This window comes from Actinia tenebrosa, unplaced genomic scaffold (assembly GCF_029948245.1).
Source record: "Actinia tenebrosa isolate PJP-AT-01 unplaced genomic scaffold, QUT_ActTen_1.0 PGA_scaffold9__36_contigs__length_13948895, whole genome shotgun sequence".
Classification (NCBI taxonomy): domain Eukaryota; kingdom Metazoa; phylum Cnidaria; class Anthozoa; order Actiniaria; family Actiniidae; genus Actinia; species Actinia tenebrosa.
Window position 1 is genome coordinate 11,444,933 of NW_028292586.1, and position 27,828 is coordinate 11,472,760.

Below are 27,828 nucleotides of genomic sequence, written 5' to 3' on the forward strand. Positions count from 1 at the left end.
CTGTAAGGGCTTTAAGACCTCGGAGACTTTGGCAACACACTTAAAGATATTTCATAGAATATATGGACAAGGATAAATTTAACGAGTTAAAGTTCATACAAACGCACTGGAGGGATTTGGTGGTGGGGGAAATCTACGAGATAAAGAATTACGTAGTCTTTGAAGACATCGACCGCCTGCGCTTGGTCTTAAAGAATAAAAAAAGAACATACACCCTTTGGGCGCCTGATAGGATAAGGTACGCCATCGAAGGGCAGGATGTTACCCATGTTATGAGTCATGGTAAAAAGGATGGCAGGTGGGTATTTGACGTGGTTAAGTATGAGCCGGAGAGTCCTCTTCATTCGTAAGGACCCGCTGATCCGCCGAGCACCAATGGGATCCTTCAAGAAATACCTTGCCGCAATGAAGGCAGGTGTATTTTGTACGCGGCGTAATGCAATCAGCTGGTAGTTCGCACGTAATACAGTCCATATATTGAAAGGGCGATTAGGAATCGCCATGAAGTAGGCTAGCATATACCTTTAAAAGGGGTCCTTATTCTTATTGTTGTTTTGATGATACTTAACAAACAACAAGAATGGGATTTGAGACTCTTTGCGCAAACCCCATTCTAAAAGGGTCTCAGAATGTTGAGTATGAGGTTGTTATATTGTTAAGGACGCTTATTTGTCGAGGCAGTTGAAGATATGTTCCTCTTCTCTAACACAACCACAACGATCGCACTCCTGCCTCCAATACTCCCTCTTAGTCCACGGAACGCCTTCGGCGCGTTCAAAAGAGGGGAAAGTACGGACTATCTTCTTATGGTAATCTATGCGATTCCTTAAGTAATCCTCTTTATGCGGGCAGCGACTCATCATATCCGCACATTGGTAGCAATCCACGCCTTCCAAGTCGTAGCTCCCAAAGAGAAATCGATAGTTGACTTCATGTGTTTTCCGATGCGTCTGTAAACGTTGACGACTGCTTTGTATCTTATTACAGAAACTACACTGTCTGCTTTGTTCACAGACGCCCCTTTTCAGGTGCTCGGAGGTGTTAGGAAATTCCTTATTACAGCCCTTGCAAAGCCCACAAATGCGTTTGTCTTGATGTTGTCGCATCTTTTGAACGGTACTGAATTCTTTACCACAATCCTTACAAACTTTACTAATTGGTTTCTTTGTGCAAACGCCATGACGAACGTGGTATTGTAGTCTTTGCTTGGTGCTGAACACCTTTTTACACATTGAACAGTTCATTTATACTTAAGTGTATCTTAACCACCATATAACGTATTTTTAACTTTATTGTTAACATTCTGCAGTGTCTTTTAAAACAGGTCTACGGGAGCATACAGCTGCGTTTAAAAGACACCTAAGAATGTTAAGTATAAGGTTGTTAAATTGTTAAAGATATATGCATGAGTCATTTAAAAGACACCTAAGAATGTTAAAGATAAGGTTGTTAAATTGTTAAGTATGTCTGCACGTGTCGTTTAAAAGACACTTCAGAATGTTAAGTATAAGGTTGTTAAATTGTTAAAGATGTATGCACGTGTCGTTTAAAAGACACTTCAGAATGTTAAAGATAAGGTTGTTAAATTGTTAAGGATGCTGTTTAAAAGAAAAAAAAGACACCTAAGAATGTTAAAGATAAGGTTGTTAAATTGTTAAGACTACTATTTTAAGAGATGTCTCAGAATAAGGTTTGTGTAAATCCCATTCTTAATGAAAGCAGCACATCTTTAACAATTTAACAACCTCATACTCAACATTCTTAGGTATCTTTTAAAGCAGCACATCTTTAACATTCTTAGGTGTCTCTTAAACGACTCATATAAGATATCCTTAACAATTTAACAACCATACGCTTAACATTCTTAGGTGTCTCTTAAACGACTCATATAAGATATCCTTAACAATTTAACAACCTTATACTTAACATTCTGAGGTGTCTCTTAAAGCAGCATGCACACATCTTTAACAATTTAACAACCTTATACTTAACATTCTGAGGTGTCTTTTAAACAGCTCTACAGGGGATATCGCATAAAGTCCTTAACGCTTTCTTTCGCCCAACCGGCCATCGTCAACAAGGCGCCAAACCTCTCCGCGCGCTTCAGACCGCACATTTCATTATACAATTCCTGCACGCGCTCCCGCAGCCGATCGATCTCCTCCCTTTGCATTTCTATGGTGTCTCTTTTATCTTTTGCGTCGGTGGCAATCCTTCTTACTGCGTCCACTGGGTCCATCGTATATATAATGGATCCGAACCATATTCCCTGCAATGCGTTGATAGTAGGACCCACCGGCTGCGGCAAAACGCAGTTCGTCGTGGAGCAGCTATTAGGACCCTTTAGATACCGCTTCGACTATATCGTGCTGCTTTGTCCCACCTACGTGAATAACCGCACCTGGGAAGGCATAGGAGTGAAAGATGACGACTTCTTTGTGGACATACTGGATCCTAACGAGTTATCCAGCCATTTGAAGTTCTGGCATAAGCAATTCCCTAAAGATACGCAAACCTTGCTCATACTGGATGACATTGCCTGTGGGGACGACGTAAAAAAGCGCACTTCGGAGTTGGTGAAGCTCGCCTTCAGCGGCAGACATGACAATATCAGCGTTTGGTTGCTCTCGCAGCAGCTTACCAGTGTCGCCAAGCCCTTCAGGGAAAACATAGGCTCCCTGGTCGTCTTCTACACGCCCAGTCGGAGTGACCTGGAAACCATCTTAAGCGACTATGGCGGCGAGATAAGTAAGGAACAGTTACACGAATACATGCGGCATTTAAAAACGCACCAACATTCCAAGATGATCTTCTCTTTGAGGTTTCCCTACACGGTTGGAATCTATGATTCCTAATGTATATGGATATTGAGCAGCTCTTAGATGAAGTCCCCACGCAGTTAGATGAAAGTAACCTCGAGGAACAACTTAACATCCTTGTGTCTTCTGGGAAGTGCAAAGAAATGATAGGCAAGGAACTTACCCATGAGCAGGTTAATAAGCTGTCAGAAGAGGAAGTCAAAACGTTCCATAAGAGGTACGAGGCTGCCCTTGCTAGTAAGACCACGGACGCCGTAGCAGACTCCGCTATCCGACTTGCAACTAAATTGCTTGGACTTGCGCTGCCCATAGACGACGTGGAGCAACTGCGGAAGGACATAAGCGAGGACTACGTTATTGCTCAAGAACTTAAGATAACCTGTGGGTGGTTGTCTTTGAAGTGCGGTAAGTTAATGGCAGTCGCCTCTGCGGCACTTCACGTAGCTCAGCACGTCGACTTGAAGGAACTTGCGGGCACCTTTGGTGCCTCTTGGAAGGACTTCAAGAAGGACAGAGAAGTCGAAAAGGTCTTCCAGGCAGCACTTGCTGAGGTACCTGATCAAGTCGCCTCAAGTACTTAGTCAAGTCGTTGTCAAGTCACCTCAAGTACTTAGTCAAGTCGTTGTCAAGTCATTGCCAAGTCATTGTCAAGTCGTCATCAAGTTACTTGTCAAGTCCTTCAAGTCCCTTAATATAAGATGAGTGGCACCGAAGAACAACCACCCGTAGAAGATACCAAGATTACCAAGGCTAAATCTCCAGGCAGAGTTGCCGCGGGGAAGAAGCTCGCGGAGATGAACAGGAAGAACAAAGCCAAAAAAGAAGAAAAGGTGGAGGAAGAGGAATCCTTTATTAATCCTGGGTACGTCATTGGCGCGTTAGGAGTCGCTATAGCAGCAGGCAGCCTTTACTTACAATGGCGGGCAGCAAAGCCAAAAGTAAAGTTGGAGCCAGCGCATTACACGCCTACGAAAAACAAAATCCCTGAAATGGAGTAACCTCGCTTTGTAATATAATGTCAACCAAATTAATTGACGCCGTCCAAGAAGCTGCTATCACAACCTCCATCCTCGCCGGTATTGGCTGGGTAGGTAAGAAAGTCCTAAAGGAGGACCTTACTGAGGACCCAAGTAAAAACCTGAGTAACTTTGCTAAGATGACCGCTGCCGTATGCGGGGCTATCATGCTAAGAAATTACCTACAGAAGGAAAAGTACCTGCCTACGGTGTAATATATAATGGCTAGTTTAATCGCAGGTGGAGTTATTGCAGCTTTAGCATTCACTGGAGCTAATTATGGCGGTCAGTATTTGGATAGATTAGTCAGAGGCGACAAAAGCGGAGATTTGGCCGCCGAAAGAAAGAGACACGACTTAGCGCTGGAGAAATATCAAAGGGACGTGGCAGCTTGGAATGAAAAAAGACAAGCTTACAGGGATTGGTTGGATAAGAACTACCAAGACAAAATGCAGGCAAACAAGAACTTCGAAAACACAGACTACGCCTTTAAGCTCTATGCGCAGGCGCACCCCGACTTTAGGTTAAGAAAGCCTCAGTTTAAGAATTACTACCAGCCTTCTAAGAAACAAAAAGACAATGAGTTGGTCTTCGTAGGAGTCGCAGGGCTGGCGGGAGGCGTGGCCTTGGCGTATCTAATATAATGATCGTCTTTTTGGAAAGCGACAAGAATAACTTTACCACTTATCTGAATCCTCCCATCCGCGCGGAAAGGGTTCGGTTGGTTAGTTGCTCTTTGTACAATTCTTGGTATAATTTAATTAATGGCTTTGTCGTTGTGAATTCCCAAAAGCCAAAGTTGCCAGATTCCCATTACACCCCTATAACACTGGCTAAGGAGCTAGCAAAGCATGGATATACTCTTACCACAGGATTACCCCATGAAATGAAATTCAAGAAAAATAGTGGAAGCGCTAATTTAAAGGACAGTTCATTGGTAGAACTCCTGGGCCTTACTAGTACCACGATAAATAGCGGCAGTACATATGATGTAAAATGGAAAGTCGCATCCTCTTACGAAGTCTATTGCGATTTGGTTCATAGTTACAACAATGGAGAAAAGTCTTCTCTTATGTTCAAGTTTCTACCTAAGGGTAATCCATTTGACCTGGTAGAATGCACTCCCATTTCTTTGTGCTATAATTTGTCTAATTTGGTAGAAAGCATAAACATCACCATTAAAGTGGACGGAAAGACGGTGGATTTCAACGGACGCAATATCAATCTCGTCCTGGAATTCATATAATGGGCCGCGTAGAGGACAAACTTAAAAGGATTTACTATGGGCCTGAAGGCTATTGGAAAGGAGCGTCGGCCATCAAGAAACTCGCGACCGCGGCCAGGGTATCAGATGAAACGGCTAAGAACTGGCTAAGAAAACAAACCCTCTGGCAGGTCTATCTTCCCGTGCCTAAGTACATTCCCAGACCCAGCTTCACCGTAAATACCCCTAATGAAGTTCATCAGGCGGATTTGCTTTTCTTACCGCACGATAAGGTGAGAAAAAAGACCTATAGGTACGCTTTGACCGTAGTCGATATCGCAAGCAGATACAAGGACGCCGAACCCATAACCAGCAAGGATTCTGGGGAAGTCGCAGAAGCCCTAGGTAGGATTTATAAGTGCGTCTTGAAATGGCCTAAGCTGCTGCAAGTGGATGCGGGGACAGAGTTCATGGGCGTGGTTACTAAGACCCTGAAAGACCACAGCACTAAGATTAGGAGAGCCGAAGCTGAGTACCACAGGGGTCAGAGCATCGTCGAAAGATTCAATAAGACCTTGGCCGAGCGTCTCTTTGGATACCAGTATTGGAAAGAGCTGGAAGATCCCTCCAAACGCAACAGGGAATGGACTCAGAGGCTCCCCCAGGTCGTCGCGGCTTTGAACAACGAGGCGGCCAGGGCTACGGGAATAAAACCCAAGGATGCCATAAAAGAGAAACACGTGGAACACAAGTCCTACGTCAGAAGTTCAAGGGCGGTCGGACTGAAGGAAAAAAAGCTACCCCGCGACATAGTGGTCAGATACCTCTATCAGCCGGGGGAACTCGAAGGTGACAGTAAGAGAGCCACGGATCCTAACTGGTCTCTGGAAACGTATGAGATTTCGAAGTCCGTCACCAAGGAAGGGCAACCCGTGTTGTATTACCTAAATGGCCCAAGTCGCGGATTTGTCAAGGAAGAGCTGCTCATAGTCCCCAAAGACTCAGAGTAGTGCTGCTCCACGCGCCCGATTACACTCTAGGCATGTCAGTCTTACGTTGCCTTTGCAATGCCCGCGTTTGTTGTTGATACGATCCACGGAGAACTGCTGATCGTCATTTGGGTCAAACCTCCATAGTAGTGGTATGTTGCATTTGGCACACCGTGCCCCTTTCTTATAGACGTCGTCCACGCATAGGTCGAACGTCATATTTTTTTCTTCGTCGTGCCGCTTGTAGCGAAGGAGTTTCTTAGCAATGTTCTCCTTTGCTATGTCTTCTGGCGTCTTATCGTAACGCATTTGCGGCCCCCAGGCTCTTTTTAACTGTTTGGCATATTCTACGCGGCTTACGGCGGTGTATATCAAATTACTCCAACACAGCCGCTGGTCTATGATCCATAAGGTCTCTTTTATGGTAAGTCCCTGCGCGCTGTGGACTGTCATGCAATAACCCAAGCGCCAGTCTGGGTGGGAGGTAATTCTTTCCACCTTTTCTATGGGCACCCAGGCTTTATCGTGCGTTACTGCGTTCTGCAGTTGAACGTCGGTACCAGGTACCCAGACGTCTCTTTTTTGCATGCGGGTGTCGTGGGGTTTGTAGCAAACAGGCACCAAATGACTAGGAAAGCGCTCCTGGTGTATTTCGAACAGGTCTTTCTGTATGCGAGACTGTGCCGCGCGCTTACTACTTAGCACCAGATCCTTTGGATGCCATGTGTAAAGAAAGTCCTCGTATTTCTTCGCTCGTATGTGCTTACGTAGTATCTTGTTTTGTTCCGCGTCGCTAAGGCCCCTTAATTCCGCCTTTAATTTACGTACTTGGTCTTTGCTGCGGTAGTCGGTGTTGATTTCTTCACAGTGGTCTACCATTCCTTTTAACCATTCGTGGGGCATTTCTCCGGCTATTGGAGGAGGTTGGCATGGATCCCCAGCAAATATCACCTGGCATTTCCCTTTTAGGAAGTCTACGAACTCCTGCAGTATTTCCAAGGGAACGGTGCAAATTTCGTCCCAACGTATTACCGGAGGTATGTCGTGTACTGCCTCCGGTACCCACTTTTGGCCATTCCAGCGAAAGAAGCTGTGGTAGGTTTGCGCGTCGTAACCCATCTCCGTTAATTCCCTTTCCAAACGGTGTGTTGGCGTTAGCACCTTTATCTTAGGAAAGAGTTCCAAAACCCTGGTGGTCTTACCACTACCACCCGTTCCGTAAAGGTAAGAGAAGCGTTGGTAGGAAATGGGGTCCGTAACTAACGGTAATGGCTCTTCTGTGGGGGTAATGGCGCCTTTTGTGTGTCCACCATGATATTCTACACGTTCTCTCCAGGCTTTTATCTCTTCGTCTTTAACGCGCCATTGACCACTTTCCGCTAACTCGTCTTCGGTGTAGAACTCCTGCATCTTTTCTAACACTTCGGGCTTTACGTATAAGGAATCCGTGGCTACACGTGGTATGTCCTCTTTGTCGAACCGTAGAAGCATCGCAAGAAGGTTAATATGCGCATATGCTAACATACTGGCGCGTAAATGGTAATACTGCGGTCTGTGATCTTGGTAGTAACACAGTGCATTCCACTTATGTTCTTTTTGACCTTCTACGAAGTAGTTCCACTTTTCCACAGATACCATCGATCCATCATCATGTGCGCGCTTTACGAGGAAGCTTAGTTCGCCTTCGTCCGTTATTAAGCGTCGCTGCATATGTTTTTCGCCTTCTTTTGCGCCCTGAGTGAACTTTCCTATGACAACCCGCGCGGTGGGGTTATGCTCAGGTAACCATTTTGTGAAGGAGGAGTGACACAATATGGCTTCGTGGGCGGTGTACGTCATAAGTTTATGCTCTTCAAAGAACTTTAACAACGGCACGGGAATCCATTCCTTCTCCTGTAAATGTTTACCATACCACGCATAAATTATGGGGTGTAAGCCCTTTGCTAACTCCCATGAGGTTAATCTTACAAACCCCGTAGCTGGAGCGTCATAGCTGCCGTCTAATGACACACGAAAGAACTGTGAGTCTGGATGTCCGTAGCGGTCATAATACTCCTTACAATCCCCCAATCCTTTAAAACTTGCGGGGTAACAGTGTTTCATGTCTAAGGAGACGTATTCGTTTTCGTCATACTCCATGTTCCACAGACCTCCATGACCATGCTCTACACAGGCTTTGGCTATGTCGGCGAATTCCTTAGGCGTGGACTTCCATCCGTTCCTCTTCTTTGCGGCTAAGAAGTCCAAACTACGAGAGCTAAGGACCTCGTCTGAGAAGTCTTCCCCTAAGGTTTCACAGGCACTTTGAATGCGTTGATGTTCAATTTCGGGGCGGTAAAGAGTACCATCCTGCGTCATAAACTGACTTCCTTCCGAATCCATCAACCAAACGGAGTTTTCGTGGACTAATTCTATCAACGGAGAAGCTTTATAGACCTTAGTTTCCTTCTTTTTGGGAAACCTAAGTTCTCGCCAAGCGTGTCCATTGTGTTGGTAAATGATTATGGGGGCACCTCTACCTCCGTATTTGTGCGTACCTGGGTAAATGAACCCGTCAGTGATATCTTTTACGTGTATGCGGCGTTCTAAGGCAGTCTCTAACTTCTTGATGTTGTCTATGGTGGCTCCGGCCTTATGTGTGTCTTTTTCCCATTTCCTGATGGCTTCTCTTCTCTTTAAAGTTAACTTACTACCACGGGTGGAGTCCTCAAAGAACTCTCTTACTAACTTCGCAACACAGTTACCTGGATGTCGCATTGGTTTGAGCTTCTTAACGTCGGGCTTCTTAATCTCGTACGCACCGTAAATGACCACAGTAACCGGGTAAGCGACCTCGTAAAACATCATGTCAATGCCTACTAACGCTCCCGGGCGCGTATTTTCACTTAAGACAAACAGGTTTTGCTTACCCGACGCCCGAATAGGATTACGGCCCTTTTCGATTATCCACTCGCCGTCTAAATACTTTATAAACGTCAACTCCAAACGGTAGTTACCTTCGGGCATCATGTCGATAATTTTTTCTGCTCTTTCTTCGTTCATCGTCTCATCTGTATCTCCCTCCATAAATGTTGTGAAGGCAAAGTCCGCATCCAGGCGATCCAACACCTGAGTTCTTAGCTTACGCACAGTTTTGTTTCGTATGCTCTTGATGGCGTCCATCTATATCTAAGGAATATCTTAACCTCCGTTTGCGGTACCCAAATACAGCAGCAGTAAGGGACTTTTCGCGCTGCCACCCGATCGCGCAAGACCCCCTGTAGGGCCTCGTCACTGCTCCAAAAACCCCACCCCCCCTGGGGTTTTTCGATTCGTGATTTTTGGCAATGCCGGCGATTCGCGAGTCCCCCTTACTGCTGCTAAAGCAGAGAAAAACTACTCTCAAATTGACAAAGAAGCATTAGCAATCATCTTTGGAATCAAACGATTCAACACCTACCTTTACGGAAGACAGTTTACGTTGGTTACGGATCATCAACCACTAGTAACCATCTTCAGCCCAACCAAAGGCATACCAGTGACCACAGCTACAAGACTACAGCGATACGCTATGTTTCTATCAGGCTATACTTACGACATAGAGTATAGGAACACTAAGCGACACACTAACGCTGACGCCCTTTCAAGACTACCGTTCGAAGTAACCCCAGAGGATCAAAAGGAAGAAGCTGTTGACATTTTTCACGTTAGTCAGTTTGAACAGTTACCAGTGACAAGCGCAACAATCAGGCGAGAGACAACAAGGGACAAGATCTTAAGTAGAGTCTATGAACAGACCATGTCTGGATGGTCAACTAAGCCAGACGACAAGTTACTACTGGCGTACTACAATCGTCGAGATGAAATCACAACATATCAGGGATGTCTCATGTGGGGAATACGAGTAATCATTCCAGACACCCTAAGGAAACAAGTATTGGAGGTCATCCATTCAACTCACCTAGGCGTAGTGAAAATGAAAGCCCTCGCTAGAAGTCACATCTGGTGGCCAGAAATCGACTCCGAAATTGAACAGATAACCAAAACCTGCCCTGGTTGTAACAAAGTACGAAACAACCCAACAAAGGTACCCATCCACCCCTGGGAATGGCCAAGTTCACCTTGGGAACGCATCCATATCGATTTTGCTGGACCATTTATGAACAAACAGTTTTTGATTATAGTCGACGCACACTCTAAATGGCCATAGGTGTTTCCAATGAACAAGATCACAGCAACAAGCACTATTGAGGTACTACGCTCAGTATTCGCAAGAAACGGCGTACCACAGCAGCTCGTTTCTGACAACGGACCGCAATTCACGTCAGAGGAATTTCAAACATTCATGAAGAGCAATGGAATTCACCATTTTAGATCAGCACCGTTCCATCCTGCAACGAATGGACAAGCAGAAAGATTCGTGCAAACCTTCAAACAGAGTATGAAGGCAATGAAATCAGAATCAGCCTCTTTAAACAAGAAGATAGCAAATTTCCTACTGATGTACCGTAACACACCTCATGCTACCACTAACGAAACACCAGCCAAAATGTTCCTTGGTCGAAACATACGTTCACGTCTGGATTTGATGAAGCCAGATGTAAAAAGCACAGTGCAGAAGAAACAAATGAAGAAAGCACTTGAGAAGAAAACACCTATACGCTTGTTTGATGATGGACAGCCAGTGACAGTTCGAGACTACAGAGGACAAGACAAGTGGGTTAATGGAACCATCAACACACAACTAGGACCATTGATGTATGAAGTCAAAACAGAAGCTGGAAGTTATTGGAGAAGGCACACAGACCAAATCCAAGAAAGGAAGCATGATGAAAATCAAAGCGACCCTCAACCAAGACCAGCAGAAGATGTCTGCCCATCAGCAGTAGAACAGCCATCAGTCAGCACAACCCAGACAAGCAAGAAAGTTACCCCCGCTAAGAGCAACATGACGCAAGAAGGACAAGGCAAAGGACATCGATACCCAATAAGGCACAGAAGCCCACCAAAACGTTATATGTATGAACAATATTAGGACAGTCATAAGAGATATGAACATTCAGAGACATTATTATTGAGTTATTTTTTCTATCACAGTGATTCATAACTAAGAAGGGAGGAAATGTTAGATTTGCATTGATTGACATGTAATTATATATGACGATCGTACATAATAAAACACAAATACACCACAACACTTGACGTTTTTCATATTTTAAAGGTTTAATCTTGCATAGTTTTAGGACAGGAGGTCTCTAATTCTGTTCATTTTTAGACCCCTCTAATTAGCATATTGACGCCCTGAAAGAATTGTTTTAATTTCTTGGAAATAAAACAATATTTTCAAAAACTAAGTGTGTAGGGGTTTGTATTACATCATAGCCTACCTCACTTCAAAATATGAGAGAAATCGATTTTTTCACACTTGCCACGAAATGTTTGAGTTTTATTGACATCCATTCTTAAGCATTCTGCTTTCCATGCATCGCGAGCTTTTTAGGTTTGAGCTTCAAAAGACATTACATGATATTTTATAGCAATGTTATTCGAGTGGTCGATTGATCGTCCATTGAGGCTTGAACGGTAACGCAATTGTAAACTTAATACAAAAGTAATACCGCCTTGCAAGGAACAACGAAAACGCTCGTTCGTTTTTTAATAACGCGTGACACAGATTAATGAAATGCATGATAATTTTTATTTTAAACACGTTTTCTACCAGTGACAGTGGGCTCCCTGTAAAAGATTGTAGTATACTGGATTCACAAAGTCTATATTGAATTTGAAATGAAAAATGAGGATGGTCTTCTACATATCCCAGGCATGCCACCAGGGATCTGAACGCCCTTCCACCCTCTCTTCTAGAAACTAAATAAAGAATAAGATCATATCACAAACCCTTAGAAGAAGAACCAAGTGCGAATCCAGGTGGGGGGGCTTAGGTGGGCTGAATCCACCTTCAGCATAAGAAAACAAACAAAACAAAACTGAAGAATTAGATGCTTTTTTTATTGTTTTCCGTTGTTTTCCGTTGTGTCGACGGAAGAAACACAAACATCTATTGGACTGTGCATGCATTTTCAAAAACTAACAAGAGTAAGGAATAAACAAGAAACATGACAAAACATGCTTATTTTTATTCGTAAGCTGGATTCATCAAGTCCATATTGAATTTGAAATGCAAAATGAGGTTGATCTTTTACTATCCCAGCCATGCCGCCAAGGATCAGAACGCCCTTCCACCCTTTCTTCTAGAAACTAATTAAAGAATTGCATTTATTTCATACGTACTAAGATTTATCCACGATAAAAAGCTCGCGTAAAATTTGTACCAAATATGCATTCAACCAATCAGAAAAGAGAACGACTATTTTTCACTCTCGTTCGTCCAATCAGAAGCGTGAACGATTGTGCTTCATTTTGGCATCCGAAATATCAATCAAAAGATACTCAGCGAGCGCGAGTTCGCACTTGAATGACAAACATGCCGGAGGAAATGCCGAGATTTGCACTCTTAGAAGGAACGTTAGACGACTTTATCTATGAACAAGAAAACAAAAACACACAAGCTAAGACCAACAGAGATGTAAAATTGCTTAAAGTATTTCTTCAATCCAAGAAAGAGCACAGGGAAGTTGAAAACATTCCTCCAGCTGAGCTCAATGAGTTGCTGAGCGAGTTCATACTTACCGTTCGTACAGTAGAGGGAAAAAATTATGAGCCAACGTCCCTCCGAGGCATGATTGCTAGCTTTGAAAGATTTTTAAAGCGCAAAAACTACCAAGTCAGTATTATCAACGATTTGGCATTTGAAAAAACCCGTAAAACCCTGCAGTCTAAGCAAAAAGAGCTAAAGAAACGAGGCAAAGGTAATAAGCCAAATGCATCAGTGGCATTGACAGAAGATGAGATGAAAGTCCTCTATGAAAAAGGTCTCCTTGGAATTTCAAGTCCTGAGACGCTTCTTAACTCTCTTTGGCTGAACAATACTCTTCATTTCGGACTTCGTGGGATTCAGGAACATCACAGTATGTGCTGGGGCGATGTGACTTTGAACAAAACAGCGGGTGGCGTCGAGTATCTAGAATACAACGAAAGGCAAACGAAAACACGTACCGGCGCAAACGCAACTGATGTCAGGCCGTTTCCACCAAAAATGTTCGCCACGGATGGCAGTGAAAAAGATCCCGTCAAAGTTTACAAACTGTTTGCACAGAAAAGGCCCGGTAATACGAAAGAACGAGACAGTCCTTTTTATTTGGCCGTAAATAACGTTAAAGTCAGAAGCGCTTCCTCAAGCAAACTTTGGTTCAAAAGCAACAAGGTGGGTGTAAACAAACTGGGCGGGTTGATGAAAGAGATGGCAGAAAAAGCTGGCATAGAAAATCCTAAACCTAGAAATCATAGTGGAAGAAAAACTATGGTTCAAACATTAAGCGACAACGGAGTTCCACCGGCCCATATAGCACAGCTTTCCGGCCACAGAAATCTAAAAAGTATAGAAAATTACAGTTCGCTTTCTACAAAACAACAACAATCCATGTCGAATATGCTGGCAAATATATCCAATGAAAACGTTTTGAGCCTGCCAAACGCAACTTCCGTCCAAAATCCAATTGAAAATGCTGGATTTAGTTCCCTAGCACAGCCTCAGCAATCTAGCAGCAATACAGGTCAACAGTCAGTAGCATTATTTAGTGGAGTCGTTATCCAAGGAGGACAGTTTTCAATCACAATAAACACTCTGAATCAATCGCCAACCATACCATCCCAAGAAATCCTTCATTCGTTTTTCTAATTAAATTGTTAAACAGAAATTGTCGTATTTTTTGCATAATGTCAGTGTGTGTTATTGCACTCGAATGGCTTCCTGCCTGCGGCGCGGCCGTAGATGCACGTACATAAAAACCCAGAAAATCTTAGTATGTATGAAATAAAAAAATTACACCACGAAAAGTGCCTGAACGATTTTTATTCACTCGTTGCTACGCACCAAAAAACTCACTCGTTCGCTGCGCTCACTCGTTCGTTTTTTGGTGCTGCGCAACTCGTGAATAAAAATCGTTCGTGGCACTTTCCGTGGAGTAATCTCTATATCTCAAACTCTAAGAAGAAGACCAATAATATTTGAAATACATGCAAATCCTATGAAATGAATCAGTGATAGATTGTGGCAATTCTACTTTTATTTTATGCATTTTCCAAAACTAACAAGAGTAAAGCAAAAACAAGAAACATAACAAAACACGTTTGTTTTTATTCGTATGTGTCTGGGATTTAATTGTATGCCATCCAACCAATCAAATAGATAACAGTCAATTTCGTGAGGTGTGAACTAATTTTAGCAGAAACATAGGCACAACAGCTTCAAGAAGAACTCAGTTGAATAAGATATAATTCAGATTGGTTTTTGAATGAAGTTATTTCTTATATTTATATCAAGAAGAACTCAGTTGAATAAGATATAAATCATATTGGTTCTTGAATTAAATTATGTTTCATCGATGAAAGCACTTGATTGTAAACTTGCGGTACATTTACTTTTGATTCAATTGTATAATAACTAATTATATTCTTAAATTAATAATTAAAGTCAAGCGCATCCTTTTCGTTATTCCTTGGTTACGCCAAGGTGACATGAATATTGGGCCGACACTAGAAAATCAAACTATCGTGTGGCGAACTCGTGGATACTAGCTGCGCTTTTCAGGGATTGGGCTCCTTGTCTAATGCTTGTTGACATTCGAAGGATTCCAGTATTCTGCTCGATTCACATTTTAAATACTCAATTTTCAAATATCTGAGTTCTAACGCGCGTCAAAAAGCCACTTTAGATGAGAGTATCTAAAATGCTCACGTCATCATATTTTTTTCAGAAAGTTTTTCACTCTTCTCAAAGCCACAATCGCAGCAGTTTTTCCGGGTTGTTTACTTCTTGTGCCATCGAAAATATAAATATTACTTTTGAAAAATAAACGTTAAGAGAACAATATTTATTGGACTTTTTCAAGCAAATTCTTTACGCGCTTCTTGAACGCTTCAGCAATCTACTTAACTTATCTCCCTTTTCTCCGTGTTTTCTCCAATGTTGTCAAACATTGTGAATATCTTTTTCATATTTCCTTATTAAAGGATAATGAGGTTTAAGAAGATTTGTGCTTTTTGATGTTTTAAATCTAATTTTCTATCTTTCTCTTGCATGGACTTAAGGAATTTAAACAAAAAAGCTGTCGACAACACACAATTTCATAAAATTTATCTTTGTTTTTTTAACTTAAGCTTATAAGTCAACAAATTATTTCGCATCCCCCCCAAAAAACACTAAACAGGCCGTGTCTATTTAAAGATCTTAATTACATTTTTAAAGCAAATCCAATTCGGTGGCAACTAAATGGCAGCTTTTTATAATTTTAACGGTAACTTCAAATATTTTTTTTGTTATATTTTTATGTAAAAGTTAACTGTAAAATAACCATATTTCTTTTTTGTTCGGCGTTTCTGGGGCGCAAACAAGTTTTCGGTTTTTTATTTCGCGGTCCCCGTTTGTGTCTGTTTGATAAATATAATTATTACTTTATTAGCATGTGTCAATCACAGGTCTATAAATAGCGAATTTAATTGCACATCAGACCATAATTCTTCTGGAAGCACAAAAGCACAACTAATCTATCAAGGTATGTTTCCAGCTTCTTTTGCAACACCTTTCTTCTAGTCTTCTGAAACTTTTAGCCTACAAAAAATGCATCTGTTTCCAATACTCTGCGCGTTGAATCTTATAGTTATTGGATTGTTAGCGAGCAAATGAACATTTTCGTCGTGCGTTTTATTGCAATAAACATTTTCTCGGATAGTAATGATGAAAAGGTAAATTATACACCGTGAAAAGATGAAAAAACGTACTGACGTTTCGGACGCTAGTCCTTCGTCGGAGACTTTTCATCTTTTCATCTTTTCACGGTGTATAATTTACCTTTTCATCATCACTGTTTCATTAGGAACACCGACGCAGCTCACACTAGTTTTTAGCTAGTTATATCATTCTCTCGGATAGAGTAATAAACCAGAATTTTTCACCTTTTTGTGTTTAAATTAACAACAAAATAAGGTTTAAACAAAAGTAGTCGAGAAATTCGGGATAAAATCGCATGCGCACTGAAAACGATTCTTAAAGTAAAAACTGGCTTATACTGCTAGTAGTGCTAGTGGCTAGTCACTACTCATGCTTTTTTCCCTGTACACAAAAGCGTTTTCACACATAAGAGGCTAGTCATTCCAGAACGAGTTTTTCGAATTGGTCGCCATATTTCAATTCGGTGTAGCAGATATCAGAGTGACATTTTTCAGCTTTCAAACGATTGTCGATTGAATGTCAATGTATAAAGTCTTCGCAAAACATGATTGCAAAGAGACATGCGAGCTACCTCAAAAATGGCGGCTGTTGTGATATACTTAGTTATTGGTTTACTGAAGAAATAAGACTATTTGATGCCAGCTTTGCTATAAAGTTTAGTGTTATGCTATTCTTATTCTATTACGATATCATGTGTATAAGTCGCCTGCAATGACATGCGAAAATATTATGTACTTATTGACTGAGTGGGAGGGCCGTACGGGAAAATATTTGGCTCGAGGTCATGCCGTACGGAGCGAGCGCAGCGAGGTCCGTACAAATGACCGAGAGCCAAATATTTTCCCGTACGGCCCCACCTAACTCAGTCAATAAGCATTTTATCATATGACCTTCACGAAAATAAAAATAATAAAAAAAAGAAAGCGCGTGGATTCGAGCAGGGCCGGACGGGTTTTTCCGGCCCGCTTACGTCAACCCGTCCGGCCCCCCATCACGTGACTTTTTCCAATGGTTTTATTAGAGCGCGCGAGCAGGGCCGTACGGGTCATATGATAATTGCCTTTCTTTCATTTCATATATTCATAATTCGAGCTTTTCGGCGTTTTTCTCCTTGAAATATTTGTTAAAGTATTGAAAATACCACTGTACTGCAGGCAAAAATGATAACATCTATATGTGTTTATTGTGTTTGCTTATGGATCTTTGATTGGAAAATTCGGGAAATTATATTTTTTGCCCATCAAAGTTGCAAACATTGTTTGCATAGTCATTTATAAATTGGTCAAAACTTTTGTAATTTCGAATGCTCGAGCCGAAATAGTGCATATTTTAGTTATATGTATCTTTGCCGGAAAGGGAATCTCGATATCACAGCAATCGAACAATTTTCTTGGGTGTTTAAGAAAGTATCAAATGCAGTATAATTATGTTTATCTGTTTATCTTTATTCTCGAGTACTTTTTTGACTTTTTTGAAACTACTACACAAAATTCATTTAGTGATGTGATGTCTTTGTTATCTGTGCTTTCGACTTATCGTGTCAGTTGATTAGTTAGAAAAATTGGGGAAAATAGAGCAATTATCAATTATCTGCAAGGGCGTAGTCTCAAAATCATTTCTTTGAGAACATTTTTTAGCCGATTTTACATGTAGCTGATTAGTTTTAAATAACTGTGAAAATTATAAGAAAGAGAAATAAATAAATCGAACACCGAGACATTTTCCTACAAGCTAAATGCATGGGTACGATGTGTTGAGCCTGCATTATTATCTCACAGCACAGCAGTTCGCGCATGGTCATGCAAAATGGCCCCTGGTTATAAAAAAATGCATCTGTTTTCAATACTCTGCGCGTTCAATCTAATTGTTATTGGATTGCTAGCGAGAAAATGAACATTTTCGTCGTGCGTTTTATTTCAATAAACATTTTCACGGATAGATTAATAAACCAGTACATAATTTAAGAATAGCTTTCAGTGCGCATACGGTTTTAACCCGAATTTCTCACCCCTTTTTGCTTAAATTAACAACAAAATAAGGTGTAAACAATAGCAGTGGAGAAATTCGGGATAAAATTGCATGAGCACTGAAAACAATTCTTAAAGTATGAACTGGCTTATAATGCTAGTAATGCTAGTGGCTAGTCACTACTCGTGCTTTTCAACTCGTGGATACGCGAAGCGTAGAAACGAGTTATTGTGAGAGGTCTGAATATGCAAATGTGTCACTCACTCACTCACTCGCTCGCTCGCTCAATCATTTGTTAGCAGATCGAGAATCAAACGTTTGTCGATCGTCTTACGTCATCTGATTACGAAGGTTACACGACACTAACAAGAAGAAAGCTCTTTTATAGACCCTTTTGATAAATCCCACAATGGTTTATTTTACGCGTTTGACGTCAAATTTATTCTTTTGAAATATTAAAAAAAAAAAAAAAAAAAAAGTGAAAAGAAAGTATCGTGGGGTTTATTGAAAAGGGTCTATAATATAGACTACTTTGTTATTTATATGAGGATACGAAATGCTGATGTTCCATGTGGGATATATTTCTAGCACTTGTAGACGCCGTGAGGACCCACTGTGCATGCGCACACTCGCACATAGTTTTTTCTTCGAACTACTCATATTAAAAGAAACAAGGAAAGATGCAAGTTGAAGTAATATTATTCTATGAGCGCCTGAAATAAAATTTCATTGAGTTAAACCTTTTTTTCTGATGTATTATTATTATTATTATTACAATATTTCTCAAGTCATGTGATATGTGACGTCAGTCATGTCACATGTTCAGATGATTGACAACACGAGTCATCCTTTCAACAAAGTTTCATTACCATAGCATTCATTGTAATGACTATTGGCGCGAGGAAGACCGGCGATAATGTATGGCCACGTGACATGTGACGTCAGTCATGTCACGTTGTCAGATCACTCACAACACAAGGTTTACCCATTTCAGACCAAGTTTCGTTACCATAGAATTCATTGTAATAAGTATTTGCAAAAATCGGCTAAAATGTTTGGTTCATAAGTCACGTGATATGTGATTGACAACACTAGTCTTACCAATGCTACCAAGTTTCGTTACCATAGCATGCCTCGTTAAGGCGTTATGGCCAAAGGGCCACCAGATGCGTGCGCATAGGGCCTCGAGATGCGGGTCCATCCATTAGAAGTGGCTACGATGTGGCCACCAAAGGTATGTGGAACCCAATTTCGTTAAAATAAGTATTATTTCATTTGATAAAATGATTACATGCAATTTTTCGTAAGTCAAAACTTCTGCCAAAAATTGGCGATGTTTGATTGTTAACCCATGTGATATGTGACGTCACGTCATATCACGTGGTCAGATCACTCACAACACAAGGCTCACCCAATGTGACAAGTTTTTCGTTACCATACCATTTATTGTAGTGACTGTTGGCGAAAATCGGCAATGTTTTGTTCGTAAGTCACGTGGTATGTGACGTCACGTCACGTAATCAGATGACTGACAACACAAGTCTCACCCATCGTTCTCACCCATCTTTCGGATTTAGGGCCACAGGATGTAGGTGGCACGTGCTAACCTTACTTGGATTATCTTGTATATTCAGTTTTGAGCTCGTAGGTCGAATGATTCCTGGAATTTATTACATCCATTTTGAAATCACAAGCAAATCCTGCAATCTGATTGGTTCCCTGCAGCAGTGATTTCAGCATAAATCGCACGATTTTGAGCTCTAAATTGCACGATTTTGCACATCAACTGATATGAACCAATCACAAGAGAGACATGTCATTTTCTAGCCAATTATATCAAGGAATCCATCTGAGTGTTGGGCTCAACGCTTCTTGCGAAAAAAAAGAGCCACGGCTCAAAAAAAATTTTCTGAAGAACGATTTTACCGTCAAAAGTCGTAAAAAAAGACTAAAAAAGCCATAAAAAGGGCTTAAAAAGACCAACTGATCACTTAAAATTGTCAAAAGCATCTTTGTAAAGTAACTGCTTAAGTAAGTTGAAGATATTACAGCGAAAAGCAGTGGGGGGGAATGCAATCGGCATCTTTTGAATGTGACTTCTTGGCGATTGATCGTGGAAAGTGGTTTCCTTTCAATCTGTAAAGCATAACAACACATCGACGAAAATACAGTCATTAAAAGAAGTTTTTCTTAAGAAGAAGATTTTTACTGAGCTACGTGACTTCTTAAGGACAACCGAAGGACTAAACAACCTTTGATTTTTGTTGTTTTCTCGTCACAAGTGTGATCTTAACATGTTGAACAGAAATCGTAAAAACACAAGCAGTGAGCATTGGCTGTATGGACAACAGCCAGTTCATTACAACCCTTTTGGGCAGGATTGTTTTGCTATTTAATGTAAGTAAACGATTCTTAATACATGTAATGCCTTTTGGTCCTATATAAATTCATTTTAGTTTTGGATTGAAAGTGTTGGTTTTCAAAATGAGAATCATTGCTCGATCAGTATAAACAAGTTCTCTTGACAGCATGTTTGAATCGACTACTTATAGATTGTAAGTCATATCGGTTTAACTGGAAAAAACGTCTTTTTCAAAAAAGATTTCAAAATGGATATAATAAAGTGGTAATTGAACTTCGTGTCGTGCAATTTTGGTCTGAAATCAAACTTGCAATTACAAATCGCACTCCCGCTACGCGGTCGTGCGATTTTGTAATCGCGCGTTTGATTTCAGACCAAATTGCACTCCACTCAGTTCAATTACCATTATAAAACACACAGCCCGCCTTTGGAATTGAAAACAGAGAAAGCGTTTTCAAATAGAACTTCTTCCAATTATGCTCTATGAATCAGTTGACTCTATCGAAGTCCTAGTCGAAGTCGTCTTTCGTATTAATTGAAGTTCAGACAATTAATTCATCACAGAATTCGCTTCCAAACTCAACAAAATAGCAAAGAACTAACTGTTAAAAGGAAAATAAAAAGTACGATTTCTCATTTTCTTAGATAAATTGAGTATTTCAAATATTAGATCGAGCGAAATAGTTGAAATCCTTTGAGAATGTCAACAAGCATAAGGAGGACACAGGAAGACCAATCTTCGAAAAGTGCAATAAGCATCCACGAGTTCGCCAAAGTGCGTTTGATTTGTGAATCAATGATTTTAAAACTTGTGCCTCAAAGCTTAGTTAGGTAGTTCATAGTTATTCCGGATAACTGCGCATGCACAGAATATAAAAATGTCGGAATCTTAGACATATCTGCATTCTCGTACCCAATGATCTTCCTTTCGTTCCTTCCCAAAAGCCTCTTTGGCATTTGGTATAAGGCGGATACTGGTCTGCGTATCACCTTATTTAATTCTACTAATTAAGTTCTGCAAAAAAATTGAAATTTTCAGGATCGCTTTGCAGTAAAGAAGCTTCTTACACAATGGCCAAGAAAATTCTGTTTATATTGGTATTGTGCATGGCCTCGGTTTTCCTGTCGAATGGCGTGGAAGGTAAAATTGGATTTGTACATCAGTACTAGTGTAAACATATGGCCAGAAATTCCGAATGGTCCTGCGCAGTAGGTTCTCTAGACCTTAAAGACAATTTAAGCTTATGAATAAATGGGCTAATAAATGGGAAAATATATGGGCTCCCACAGGATTTGTAGTGTTTTCTCAATGCTCCTCATATGCTTATCATTTTGCAAGACACGATATGGAATTGTCATATAACTTAATCGTCATTTCTTCGTGTAGACATAGAAACAAAGCGTTGTTGCGTCACAACTGTACTGGCATAATTATGTAAATTGCTTTATAAAGTGAATGCTCTGTAAAATTCAAACATTAAAATCTCCTGACGAGTGAGTACGACTCACGAAACAGTTCTGTAGAGAACATATTGTGGTCGTGTGATTTCTTCACTTAACACACACACATACACACATATATATATGATATATATTTATTTGTTTGAGAAGAAAAAGTCAAGACAACATTTTTCCCGACAAGCCTGTTTCGTGAATTGCTTCACTCTTCAGGGGATTTAATGATAAGAATATTCGTTACTATCATTTATATAGAAAAAGTATACATAATTAATTAGTGGATGTAGTTTAGCTGTTGCGTAGTAATGCTTTGTTTCTGTGGCGGCATGAAGATACAAGTTCGTTTCGCTTATTTAATGATGAGAGTTCCGGTCGGTAGATTATTAGAAACTTTTCTTTAAGACAAAGGTTACATCTTTTGCTGGAGCTGTTGTAGGCGGAGCTTGAAGATAGGACGCGCCATAGAATGGAGTAGCTGATATTACTGTTCTTGAGAGTCCAGATGTATTTGCTGAGTTCAGTCGAGTTTTTATGTTGTTCGTGGCGGAATGAGGCGGTGTGGTTTCTGTATCTTGTTTTGAAGTCGTTTTCTGTGAGTCCTATGTATGTTGCGGTAGTGTTGTTGTCCTTTCTTGTGACGGTGGCTTGGTATACAACTGATGATTGGAGGCAGTTGCCATTAAGCGGGCAATTGTTCTTTTGTCGGCAGTTGCATGTTTTCTTGTCCTTTGTGTTGTTTGCGGTGTCGTTGTCGTCTCTCGGTGGATGTAAAATGCGCTTGTTGTGATTGTCAATGATTTGTTTGGCATTGTTCATGCAGCTGTAACTGATCTTGATGGTGTTACGATTAAAGACTTTCCTAAGATTATGGCCTCTAGGAAAGTGTTTATCAACTAGGCCAAGGAATCTCTGTCCGATATTGGTGCTGACATTTTTGCTAAATGGGGGGTTGTACCAGAGTATGCCGTTTCGTTGTCTGTTTTTGCGTTTTGTGATCGCGGTTGGTTCGTAGTTTAGGATGTACTGGTATCCGCTTTCGTCAAGTGCTTTTTGATATGGAGGGGCAGCTTGGTCGAAGGATGCTTTGTCGGATGAAAGGGATGACAGTCGTCTGTTGATGCCGGCAGGTATGTTGTTGGTAGTGATTGGTGGATGGTTGCTCTCACGGTGGACGTACTGCAGTGTAGTGTTAGGCTTTATGTAGGGCTGGTAGGTATTTTGGTTTAGGTTGAAAGTAGCATCTAGGAAGTTGATGATCTGCTTGTTGGCTTCGATGGTGATGCGTAGTCCGTTGTTGTTGAAGATTCGGCAAATGTCTTTCTTGATATTTTCAGTTTCTCTCGGTGTGGCTTTAGAAATGGCTAGTCCGTCGTCTCGGTACAGTCCTACGTTGATGTTAAGGTTCTGTAGTTGAGAAAGAAGAAAACTTCCTACTAACTCGCATGTTTCAGCGCCGTCATAGCTGCCCATTGTAACGTCAAATGTTGTGTCTCCTTTCTTCTGCCATTGTTGCTGCTTGTGTATGAGGATTGATTTCTTAGCATGAATTATGATGTTTCGTTCGTCGTTGGTGATATTGTCGTATGTTGAGGCGAAGTCAAGCGCTCTGTTAAGGAGGTCATGGCTGATTGATGGGTAGAATTCAACGATGTCAAAGCAAATAAAACTGTGTTGTTGTTTGTTTTTGATGGATTTGAACCACTCGATCACGGAGACAGTGTTTTTCCATTGATTGAATTTCGATGCTGTCGTGATTTTGTTGTTGATTCTGTCGAGGATTCTTTTGCTGATTTTGCCTATCTCGGATTTAGTAGGATTGATTAGACGGCAGGCCGGTTTATTAGCGAAGTTCAGCTTGTGGTCTTTAAGTGTTATGAATGCGTCTTTGTTAGCTGTAGTGTCTACTCTAGTGTCTATGCCCAGTTTTGTTGCGATCTTTTTGTTTTCTGCGTGGATGGCTCGTGTGGTGTTAGGTTGTGCTTTTTTGTAAGATTTTGTGATGTTCTGTTCTAGTAGATCGTTGTATGTTGATGGTTCCAGTTTATAGAAGTTCGTTGTAGACACTAGAGTAGACACTACAGCTAACAAAGACGCATTCATAACACTTAAAGACCACAAGCTGAACTTCGCTAATAAACCGGCCTGCCGTCTAATCAATCCTACTAAATCCGAGATAGGCAAAATCAGCAAAAGAATCCTCGACAGAATCAACAACAAAATCACGACAGCATCGAAATTCAATCAATGGAAAAACACTGTCTCCGTGATCGAGTGGTTCAAATCCATCAAAAACAAACAACAACACAGTTTTATTTGCTTTGACATCGTTGAATTCTACCCATCAATCAGCCATGACCTCCTTAACAGAGCGCTTGACTTCGCCTCAACATACGACAATATCACCAACGACGAACGAAACATCATAATTCATGCTAAGAAATCAATCCTCATACACAAGCAGCAACAATGGCAGAAGAAAGGAGACACAACATTTGACGTTACAATGGGCAGCTATGACGGCGCTGAAACATGCGAGTTAGTAGGAAGTTTTCTTCTTTCTCAACTACAGAACCTTAACATCAACGTAGGACTGTACCGAGACGACGGACTAGCCATTTCTAAAGCCACACCGAGAGAAACTGAAAATATCAAGAAAGACATTTGCCGAATCTTCAACAACAACGGACTACGCATCACCATCGAAGCCAACAAGCAGATCATCAACTTCCTAGATGCTACTTTCAACCTAAACCAAAATACCTACCAGCCCTACATAAAGCCTAACACTACACTGCAGTACGTCCACCGTGAGAGCAACCATCCACCAATCACTACCAACAACATACCTGCCGGCATCAACAGACGACTGTCATCCCTTTCATCCGACAAAGCATCCTTCGACCAAGCTGCCCCTCCATATCAAAAAGCACTTGACGAAAGCGGATACCAGTACATCCTAAACTACGAACCAACCGCGATCACAAAACGCAAAAACAGACAACGAAACGGCATACTCTGGTACAACCCCCCATTTAGCAAAAATGTCAGCACCAATATCGGACAGAGATTCCTTGGCCTAGTTGATAAACACTTTCCTAGAGGCCATAATCTTAGGAAAGTCTTTAATCGTAACACCATCAAGATCAGTTACAGCTGCATGAACAATGCCAAACAAATCATTGACAATCACAACAAGCGCATTTTACATCCACCGAGAGACGACAACGACACCGCAAACAACACAAAGGACAAGAAAACATGCAACTGCCGACAAAAGAACAATTGCCCGCTTAATGGCAACTGCCTCCAATCATCAGTTGTATACCAAGCCACCGTCACAAGAAAGGACAACAACACTACCGCAACATACATAGGACTCACAGAAAACGACTTCAAAACAAGATACAGAAACCACACCGCCTCATTCCGCCACGAACAACATAAAAACTCGACTGAACTCAGCAAATACATCTGGACTCTCAAGAACAGTAATATCAGCTACTCCATTCTATGGCGCGTCCTATCTTCAAGCTCCGCCTACAACAGCTCCAGCAAAAGATGTAACCTTTGTCTTAAAGAAAAGTTTCTAATAATCTACCGACCGGAACTCTCATCATTAAATAAGCGAAACGAACTTGTATCTTCATGCCGCCACAGAAACAAAGCATTACTACGCAACAGCTAAACTACATCCACTAATTAATTATGTATACTTTTTCTATATAAATGATAGTAACGAATATTCTTATCATTAAATCCCCTGAAGAGTGAAGCAATTCACGAAACAGGCTTGTCGGGAAAAATGTTGTCTTGACTTTTTCTTCTCAAACAAATATTCTGCTCTACTTCTATCGATGTATTTAGCACTATTTTACGGAAAATTGATTCACAGATTTCTTTCTTATAATATATATTTATATACACTCAATTGAAGAATCGTTGTCGGGTTCAGAAACAGAGAAAAAAAAAGCTGAGACCGAAATTGCACATGGGAAATGACATCATTATATTATAATTTATTCATTTGCGTCATATGTGCAGTCGGTTTAGAATGCCAAACGCGTATTAAAAAAAGTAGATGATGCTACGGGTCGGCGGTCACAGCATGCATCTAATTAACGTACTTACCATATATTTCGGTCTCAGCTTCTAAGTTCTATGTTTCTGAACCCGACAACGATTCTTCAATTGAGTGTATACTTTATTGCAGAGAGGTCGTAGTTACATTTATACAAATACCCAACAATGCTTTTGCAGGTGAACTTAATGTTATGCATTTTCTTGATCATCTGGGATCATGTTTCAATTTCAGTCCAGACCAGGGGATTTCCATGCCGATGTAATAGAAAAACTGCTGTAGGGGATCGTTGGTTTTGGAGAAGTTCTTGCCCGGGTGGATACAACTACAAAGGTTCTTGCAGAGTTCTCTTGGATGTTTGTTGTTTCCCAAGTCATGGATAACTGGTTATAGATAAACTGAAGTTATCTAAAAGCTCAGTAGTTCAAAAAATAAAAAAGATAAATTGGTCAAATGAATAGTGATTAATTCAAAGATTCAAACTTAAATGTCTTCAGAGTGTTAACTTCGAAGTAAGCATGTTGTAATCATGAGCAAATGAACTACAAATAAAATCACAGGAACTCAAAAAGATGGTAGTTTTTGTGCTTTGAATAATTAGTATTAATAAAAATGCACTTCAAGAGACGAGGGCAGCACATCGAATGTTGATTATTACCTCCAATTCGGGGGCGGTTCATTCAGAAAATGTTCATTCATTTACTCCCCAAAATAAGCCAAGCTTTTATACGATTTTCTTTACAAATACTTTTTACCTTGTCTTCGATTCTCCGGGTTTGTGAAGAAATTATTGTTTCTTGAAGGAAAGTTCGAGTTATTGACTCACGTAGGCAACATTGTTGCACTCTTTGATATCGATCAAAGCCGAGAACTGAATATTCTAATAATAATAATAATAATAATAATAATAATAATAATAATGGTTTAATCAATAGAATCCACGAGGTGGCTCTTCACCTATCGATAAAACTATCTAATTTGCAATAACATACACACAAGATAAATTTACGATAAACTATGAAGCTACAAAATAAATTAGACATAATAAGAAATAACATTGACATAATTACTATTGGATTATTCTAAGCTAGACAATTATTATACATAAATAAAAAGGACAAAAACTGAAGATATTGGGGCTACGCCCACCGCCCCCAAGCAACCACCCCAGGTCGAGATATTCGGGGCAACAGACAAAGACAAAACTGTCCCAAATGCCACGACCCAATAATTGCCCAGGGTACAGCAGCGCATCACCAATATCCATCAATCAGGTGAAAGATAAATTAATTAATAAAAATCAAGTAATGTCATATCGCTTCTTTAGCTCTGCTTTCACTTTAGAACAAAATAAACTATAACTAGAAATGTCTTTTATATTATTTGGCAAATTATTGAACAGTTCTGAGGCGATATCTTGAAAAGTTCCCTTTTCCAAAGGTCTGACCAAATTCAAGGTGGAACTTTGACGTAAAGTTCTTGAATGTTTACGAACTTCCAGTGCAACGTAGTTAGGCCAGTGCTCTGAGTTAATGGCTTTATAGATGACTTTCAGCAAGTAATAATCTCTACGTTCACGCATTGGTAACCATCCAAGCTTTAGGACTGATTCCACAGAGTTCACGTATTTTCCAGTGACAAAACTCGCAGACGAGAATTGAATTTTTTGTAACCTTTTTAGAAGATAGTCTGGTAATGGATTATAAACCAGATCACCGTAATCCATATTCGACAGTACAAGTTGTTCAGCCAGTTGCTTTCTAAGGTTGTAAGGGGTGAAATTCTTTATTTTCTTAAGAACGGCCAGAGTACTGTAGCACGCAGAAGACAGGGATTTTATGTAATCGTTCCAAGTTAGATTTTCATTAATGTGCAAGCCAAGCAATATTGTTGTTTGTATACGTTCCAACTGTTCATTATTCACCATGAGGTTGGTCTTGTATGAAGCCACGGAGTGTCTTGTGGACAACTGTCGAGTTGAAAAGATCATGCACTTCGTCTTGTCCGCATTAAGAGCTAGGTTCGAATCACTAGACCAGTCAGTAAGTTGATTTAAGGTAACGTTCATTTCTGCCTCACATTATTGTAGGTCATCATACTTACAG

General features: G+C 40.6%; 3 protein-coding genes across 3 annotated transcripts; 2 read left to right on the forward strand and 1 right to left on the reverse strand.

Annotated features, from left to right (window-relative positions):
- Positions 1–12,491: 12,491 nt before the first annotated feature.
- LOC148904836 (uncharacterized protein KIAA1958-like) lies at positions 12,492–13,805 on the forward strand. The gene has a single exon (XM_089024529.1). The coding sequence runs from the start codon at positions 12,492–12,494 to the stop codon at positions 13,803–13,805; it is 1,314 nt and encodes a 437-aa protein (XP_088880655.1).
- A 1,854-nt stretch (positions 13,806–15,659) lies between these two features.
- On the forward strand, positions 15,660–26,294 carry LOC148904837 (kappa-actitoxin-Avd4p-like). Its single transcript, XM_089024426.1, has 3 exons — positions 15,660–15,681; positions 21,227–21,328; positions 25,958–26,294. The coding sequence occupies exons 2-3, from the start codon at positions 21,259–21,261 to the stop codon at positions 26,104–26,106; spliced, it is 219 nt and encodes a 72-aa protein (XP_088880552.1). The 5' UTR covers positions 15,660–15,681; positions 21,227–21,258; the 3' UTR covers positions 26,107–26,294.
- A 729-nt stretch (positions 26,295–27,023) lies between these two features.
- Positions 27,024–27,791, reverse strand: LOC148904838 (uncharacterized). The gene has a single exon (XM_089024530.1). The coding sequence runs from the start codon at positions 27,789–27,791 to the stop codon at positions 27,024–27,026; it is 768 nt and encodes a 255-aa protein (XP_088880656.1).
- Positions 27,792–27,828: the final 37 nt, after the last annotated feature.